The sequence below is a fragment of the Psammomys obesus genome, unplaced genomic scaffold, assembly GCF_907164565.1.
Source record: "Psammomys obesus unplaced genomic scaffold, mPsaObe1.curated_primary_1811, whole genome shotgun sequence".
Classification (NCBI taxonomy): Eukaryota; Metazoa; Chordata; class Mammalia; order Rodentia; family Muridae; genus Psammomys; species Psammomys obesus.
In genome coordinates this window covers 21,256,209-21,263,545 of record NW_026596051.1, presented here as the reverse complement: position 1 = coordinate 21,263,545, position 7,337 = coordinate 21,256,209, and the positions used below count along the sequence as shown (strand labels likewise).

Sequence of the window (7,337 nt, the reverse complement as noted above, 5' to 3'; positions counted from 1 at the left end):
TGTGTGTGTGTGTGTGTGTGTGTGTGTGTGTGTGTGTGTGTGTGTGTTTCCAGATGGGATTTCTCTGTAACATCCCTGGCTGTCCTGGAACTCTATAGACCAGGCTGGCCTGGAATTCTCAAGAGGCAGAACTTCCCCTACCTCTTTCTTCCTGAGTGCTGGCATTAAAGGCGTGGGCCACCTCTTCCAGCTCAGATTGTGTTTCATCAGAACATATATTTACTGAGCAACTTGAGCAGGATAGTAGAGCTGTCTCTGGTGGTAGAGCAGGTGTTGTGTTGGTGTATGGCATTCATTTTTCTGCAGTTTGGATGTTGCTGACTAAAGCAATTAATATTTGAAATCCCACTCTCCCAGGATTGGTATCCCAGGTGGCAAAGTGGATGTCATGTTGACTGTTCAGGACATGTCAGTTTCTTGTGATTTGCAAAAGCAGAGAAGACTTGAACTCACAAGACCAGTACCAACCAGTGCAAACATGGCCCTAAGCAGCTGTTCTGGTTGCCAAATCTCAATTTTTCAGCTGGAAAATAGAATACCAATTGCCAGTGGATATAAAAGCCTGGTTAGAATTTCAGCATGTGGATTTTACTGTTGACATTTGCCGTGATCTTGTTATTAATAGTCCCTATATTAAAAGTAGGCTGTTTACCAATGTCTGCCAAAGTCGTCCCCCTGGTTATTGAAAGTCCCAGTTTTCTCTCAGTTGTGTTTTTCAAAGTCTTGAATGTTGTGTCTAACTGAGGCTTCCCCGATCAGATTCCACAGGCAGTGTGTTTTGTGTTTATGAGCTTTTACTCACAGATGAACTGTAACCAGAAGTGTCTCTACATTTTGCTTAAGGCTGCTTGCAGAGGTAAAGAGCAAATTTATCAGCTGGCTGTTACTCACTCTTCCTTTTGGCTCTGTTGTGCACTGCAGGATGGCCTGTAGGCCTCTTTGTCTTTGTGGGCTTGTTTGTCAGGAAGACACAGCTTGAGCTGTTCAGGTATATCGAGGAAACGCTTTGCCTCTCAATCCTAATTTGGAACATTTCCAGGTGGCAGTTGTAACACGGGGAGATTTTGCAGCTTTGCTTTCACTATATTAGATAATTTTCCAACTTCATACTGATGAGTGTATGGAAATCTATGTGCAAAACCCTGCTAGCTACATGAACTAGGGATGCAAAGACCTTGTAATGCTGCTATGGTTCTCTTGAGATGAACTCTCGCACAGAGGTAAAAAGTGGAAAGCTGGCCAGGCAGAGTCAATCTTACTGTGAGAAGACACTTTTTCTGGAAACGTCTTTTGCTTCTTTTGAACAAATGCATGTGTTTTAGAAAGAAGTCATGAGCATTGAGATAAGCCCCCCAAGTACTAAATTTTCCAGATGATCCTGCATGTGGGTAGTCCTAATTAAGAATATCAAAGTCTTCTTAAAATTAGGCCTGGGAATCCAAGTTCCTGCCCTTTTACTAGGGAGGCATCACAAAGTGGGTACCAGTGTGAGGCCACAGCTGGGGCTCCTTGTGCAGAAGGTGGCTGACCTTGACCTTGTGTAGAGCTTCCTGTCTGCCCTTTACTGAAAGTTTGGTGGGATCTGCTAAATCTGTCAGTTCCCCTTTAAGCTTCTGTTACTTTTTTGGTCCTTCATCATTGCTGTGTTTCTTGTCCTCTTGTAGGCAGGCAACCTTCAGACTCACTTACGCCGGCACTCTGGGGAGAAGCCGTACATCTGTGAAATCTGTGGAAAGAGGTCAGTGCTGGGCTTGAGGTGTGACATATGACAGCTGTGGGTGGTCCACGTGTCTTTCTCCAGGTCCATGTCATTGGCCTCCAGGGCTCATGCAGCCATGCAGAGCATAAGTGTATTCACTCTGCAACACAGGAGAGAATAAGAAAAGTTTATGGAAAGCATGAAAATCTAGGTCGGGGCCCCAGAAAGGAAAGTTGCTTTACAGGAAACAGATTAGTTTATGCTGAAATGTTCATTCTAAAATCATCCCCAAGGAGGAGACTGTTAGGGGAAATGTTGCCTGCAGCCTGAGTGACTAGACCTCCAGAGAGAAGGCAACAGAAGGTACTAAGCTGTGTCATCAAACCAGGCTGTTGGCTTCAGGACAGAATTGATAACACTCAGCCTTGGCGGTTGAGTTTTGACCTGAAAATTGAGTGTTGGCATGGCAACAGAGAATTGGGCTCTTTGGGTAGGGTGGGTTGACACCTTTACAGGGACTCCTTCAGAGGGCATGGAGTAAGTGAGGAGCTTGTCCAGCCCTCCTGTGTACATACCACAACCTCAGCCCTCCATTCCATTGCTTGATAATAGGCCAGGAGATTCTTACTCCATCATCCTGCCACTGTTAGAACTGCAGGCCTCAACCAGAAGCCTCACAAGCCATAGGCATGCCCATTGCTCCATGCCTGGGTTCCATTTTTTATTTACTCATTCACCTAGCATCTGTTACTGTTACCATCTGCTCAGTGCTGTAAGGGGAACATAAACATCAGTAGCTCAGATTCTCTGCCCTTCACAAGTCCTTCTTGCAATGTGTGGAGGATAGAGATGGACACAGGATCATTCCAAAGTCAGAGTCCTCCACCACACCATAGCACATGCTATGACCACAGAAGAGGGAGATGTGAGCCTCATATGGGTTTTGGGAACATGGCCTGCCTCTGCATTGGAGGAAAATGGAACAAAGCAAAGGCTGTCCTGCTGACCATGGCTCCCTTTTGTTGCAGCTACTTGAACATAAAGCCAAGCTCTGGGTGGCAATCATCTGGTCATGGCAGGTGCCCAGCAGCACAGACTGAACTGCTTCAATGTACTGTCCACTTCCCATGGGCTCCCAAGTGTATTGCAATGTTGAAAATTAGAATCTTGGGAATTCCATGTAAAATCTTTTCTTTGCCTCCCTGACTTGGAGCAACCCACCAGCCATCACGGGGTGAGGGTGAGGGGCAGCCAGGAAGGAATAGCCTTTCACATCATGGGTGAGGAGGTCCTTGCTGCCTTCCTAAGATCATGAGTTACTCCACACTCACTGTTTCCCATCCAGAAACATAGTTGGTAGGATGAAAGGGCTTCTGGTGTTTGGAGACAGTTTTGGAAGATGACAGTAGTCAGATACTCAACATGTCCTGGGCTGGGGGTAGCTGCTTGATGAACACTGGTTCCTTTTTCATCTCCTTCTCTGTTTCTCTGTCTTGGGATAGATGTGTATAAGTCTCCAGTTTAGTCTCAAAGTAAGTGAGCTTATTTTCTAGGATGGGCGCAGGAGACTCAGACTATCATGGCCTGAAGCCTGGAATCTATATTTCACCCTAGGATTAGCAGAGCTGGCTTCATGGCCAAGACCAGGCAGAGCTCACCCTGTGTTCCTCAGTGTGTGCCTTGAGCTGCTAGACCACATGGGGTGTTTCCCACAAGCCCAATAATGGCAGCAGGATGTCAACAGCACCTTCCTCTGAAGTCTGAGATTTGCCAGTGAGGTGGCTCAGAGTAAAGGCTCTTGCAGCCAAGCCTGGTGACCTGAGTTAGTTCCAAGGACCCATACAGTGGAAGGAGAGAACTAATGCCCTCAAGTTGTCCCCTGACCTCCACTTGCATGCTGCAGTGTATGTGCACATGCACTAAATAAATAAATTAATTTTTTTAAGGTAAAACTGTTGCCTTTCTGGTCTTGTACTGTTGGAAACTGGAAAGTGTAATGAAGCAAACAGGAAGCGTCTTAAAACCAAAAGGCTGGCACCACTTTCTGCCTGAAACCAAAACAGAAGTGTGTGGGGTAGCCCATCTCCCCTGAATGGTCCTCCTTGTCAGGGTCCCATCAGCATCACCAGGTTCCTGATAGACTTTGCACTTCCTTGCAGGTTTGCGGCCTCTGGTGATGTCCAGCGCCACATCATCATTCACTCTGGAGAAAAGCCACACTTGTGTGACACATGTGGCCGAGGTATTGCTGAGTGAGCGACTCCCTTTGTTCTCACTGTCACTGCTTCAGGTTCCTGTCTGTCAGCCTAATACCTGCTATGGTCTGTCTAGGGTTCAGCAATTTCAGCAATTTGAAGGAGCACAAAAAGACACACACAGCTGACAAGGTGTTCACCTGTGATGAGTGTGGGAAGTCCTTCAATATGCAGAGGAAGCTGGTGAAGCACCGTGTGCGGCACACGGGAGAGCGGCCCTACAGCTGCCCTGCCTGCGGTGAGTCTGATGTTGGCCGGCCAGAAGCTAGCCTCATCCTGTGTGAGGGGGAGTGGCCCACCCTGCTGCTGGCTGCCATAAGTCGCTCTTTTCTAACGGAGGTAGAAGTGATAGTTCCTTTGCCTCCTCATAGGAATGATGCCACATATCATACTCTGCATCTATGAGGCATCAGGAACCGACCCTGATGCTCCAGATACAAAGCAACTCCAAGCCCCATCACCAAGAGCTGGCAGCCCAAAGGGGAAGGGGTGGAGTGTGGGAAAACACTTTGGGGACAAAGGGTGTGCTTCTTGGAGTCACAGATTAGAAAGCAAAGGGCCTATCTAAGCCTTAGTGAGAGCACTGATGGTACATGGAGAGCAAGTATCTCTCTACCTCAGGTGCCTTGCTGCACAGACGAAGACTAAGAGCTGGGCACCTGTAGCTTGTCACCACTGCATGGAATCAAAAGTCATGCACCCCAGGCACCTGAGGAGGCCATATGCCCATGTGCCCATTGCATGTGTCAAGATTGACAAGGCTAATGGAGCTGTGATATACTAAGTTACTGATCTTTATTGTGACCTGTTCAGAGCAGTTAGGTGGGTGGGTGGGAGAGGGGGTTCCTCAGAGTGCACCTGGATATTAGGCTCTAGAGGTCTGGGACTGCAGTTGGCATCTGACAGCACAGAGCTTTGGGAATGCACCCAGGATTTCATTCCTGTCTCTGTTTTGACAGATCTAGCCAACTCCACAGTGTCCTAGTAACTGTGAGGTCAGGTTTCTCCTCTCTTCATGATAACTCCATGTGATTAAAGTTTATACATGCTAAGTACCCTATAGATGGTGGTGGCAACTTCCCAGTAATTCCCAGTGCAAGTTAAGGTGGTAGGGAGCAGAAAGCACCCACGACACACAGTATTAAAGGAAGAGCCAGAAACTACCAAGCCATAGACTACCAAAAACATTACAAGGACAACACATCAAGCTGTGAAGATGCCTGACATTGGGTAAAACATAGTGAGGTATTAGTGTGTGCTGGTTCAGGCTTTATATGGAGGTATTTAAGTGTTCTTGCTTGGAGTCCTATCTAGTTTGATTGTTCAAAGGCATTCTTATTTGTACCCCAACCCCACATGCTCCTGTTACTCTACAAGGCCTACATGCTGAAGTTCAAAGGCAGTGGCATTCGCATTCAGTAAGGGAGTTCTCAGTATGTCCAATGTGCCTGGGGTGTTTCCCTTCAGGGAGCTCTCTACATGTTAGGACCTTTGCAGTCACCTACTGAGTTCCTGCTTCTCACAAGGAAGCAGTATAAAGGACGAGTATGTGCACGTCTTCGGTACAAGCTGATTGCACAGACATCAGAAAAGGGGTGTTCGCAGGTCCTGGCTGGCCATGCTGCACTACAGCCACTCCTACCTGGCTGCCACCACCACCATTCCTAACAGAAACTAGATTGGTTTGGGCTTCAGAGGTCTAGCCCTAGTGACTCACTTTCACTAGCTGGGCCACCTCTCCTAAGAGTTCTTCATCCTTCCTAAATACCATCCTCAGTTGGGGAGCATCAAGGAACACTTTAGGTTCAAATGACAGTAGTGTTGCACAGGTGCAACATTGCTGAGGAAGGCTGTACTTGAGCCCGATGTGGGAGTGTCCATGGCTGCCTAGGCAGGCCCCTAGCGTCAAGGCCTAAAGGACTTGTTCTGAGTCTCAGACGGCAAGGGCCCATTTGAGAGGGATTTAGCTAAAGTGAGGGTGCCATGGCCCACCAGCTTCCCTTAGATCAGTTGTTCAGAAAGAGGGGATCCTTCCACTTCTAAAGTACCCATTCTCTGCAGGGAAGTGCTTTGGGGGCTCAGGAGACCTGCGCAGGCATGTCCGTACTCACACTGGGGAAAAGCCGTATAGCTGTGAGATCTGCAGCAAGTGTTTCACACGTTCTGCAGTGCTGCGGCGGCACAAGAAGATGCATGGCCGAGCTGATGCCAGGAGCCCAGCCGTGCTGGATGAGCTGAGCCAGGCCATTGAGACCTCTGACCTGGACAGGTCCCAGAGCTCTGACTCCTTCTCCCAGGATGTGTCCGTCACACTGATGCCTGTGTCTGTCAAGCTCCCTGTGCACCCAGTGGAAAGTTCTGTGGCAGGATTTGATGGTCACTGTACTGGCTCCTACAGTAAGTTACGCTCCATACTCCACCCTCCTAGCATGAGTGACCAGGACAAACTGGGCCTGGATCCTGCCAAACTGGCCAAGCCCCAAGACCTGCAGAGCCAGCCACAGGCCTATGCTTACTCAGATGTGGACACATCAGTAGGTGCTGAGCAGCCACAGACGGATGGCATGGCTGTGTCCCGCTCTTCCCTGGCCACTTTGGACAACCAGTGCACGGAGCCACTGGGCAGCCGGGCACCTCCGGTAACTTACAGGAACTCTGAAGGACAGTTTTTCTCTAGTATGACTCTGTGGGGGTTGGCAATGAAGACGCTTCAGAATGAACATGAGCTGGAGCAGTGATATGCCATCTCAGAACACTGGAGAGAAGGAGCTTTCCTGCCCAGGCCAGCTCCCTTTCAACTCTGGAGTTGAAAGTTAGATAGTTCCCTCCCAGTGATTGCTGGGAGCTCCAGTGCCATGAGTCCAGGAACTGGGAGAAAGACCTGCTCGCCCCCTGCTGGTTCCAGGGAGGCAGAGCACATAGGGCTGTTTCCACAGCAGCCTAGGGCAGCAATGTGCCAGTGCACCTCCTGTCAGCTACTGCACATTGTGGCCCTGGGAAATGGCACATGCATACATAAAAATACAGATAGTTTTGCACTTTTATAAGATTGAAGTTGTTAGTGTCTTATATTTTTAAATATTTATACAGATTCTATTTGTATATGGAACTTGTAATTTAATTTGAATAAATGAGCTTGATTCTCTATACAATGTTTTATATTTTGTAATTTTTCTCAGGACTTCTTATTTATTTATTTTTGGCCAGGGTCTCACCATGTAGGTCTAGCTAGCCTTGAACTGTCTGTCTACTTGACTAGGCTGACCTTGAACTCACAGAGGTCTACCTGTGTCTGCCTCCCAAGTGCTAGAATTAAAGGCATGTACCACCATGCTCAGTTCTCAAAGCATTTTTATTACCCTGAAAACTTAGGACTATAAAAA

General features: G+C 48.0%; 1 protein-coding gene across 1 annotated transcript in view; it reads left to right on the top strand.

Annotated features, from left to right (window-relative positions):
• The window catches only part of Zbtb49 (zinc finger and BTB domain containing 49), a 20,682-nt gene extending 13,587 nt beyond the window's left edge, over positions 1-7,095 (top strand). The window contains exons 5-8 of the mRNA XM_055624310.1: positions 1,665-1,738; positions 3,859-3,941; positions 4,031-4,192; positions 6,016-7,095. Of these exons, the coding sequence (XP_055480285.1) occupies positions 1,665-1,738; positions 3,859-3,941; positions 4,031-4,192; positions 6,016-6,692 (996 nt within the window). The 3' untranslated portion in view covers positions 6,693-7,095. The remainder of the gene's footprint in view (positions 1-1,664; positions 1,739-3,858; positions 3,942-4,030; positions 4,193-6,015) is intronic.
• The last annotated feature ends 242 nt before the right edge of the window (positions 7,096-7,337 follow it).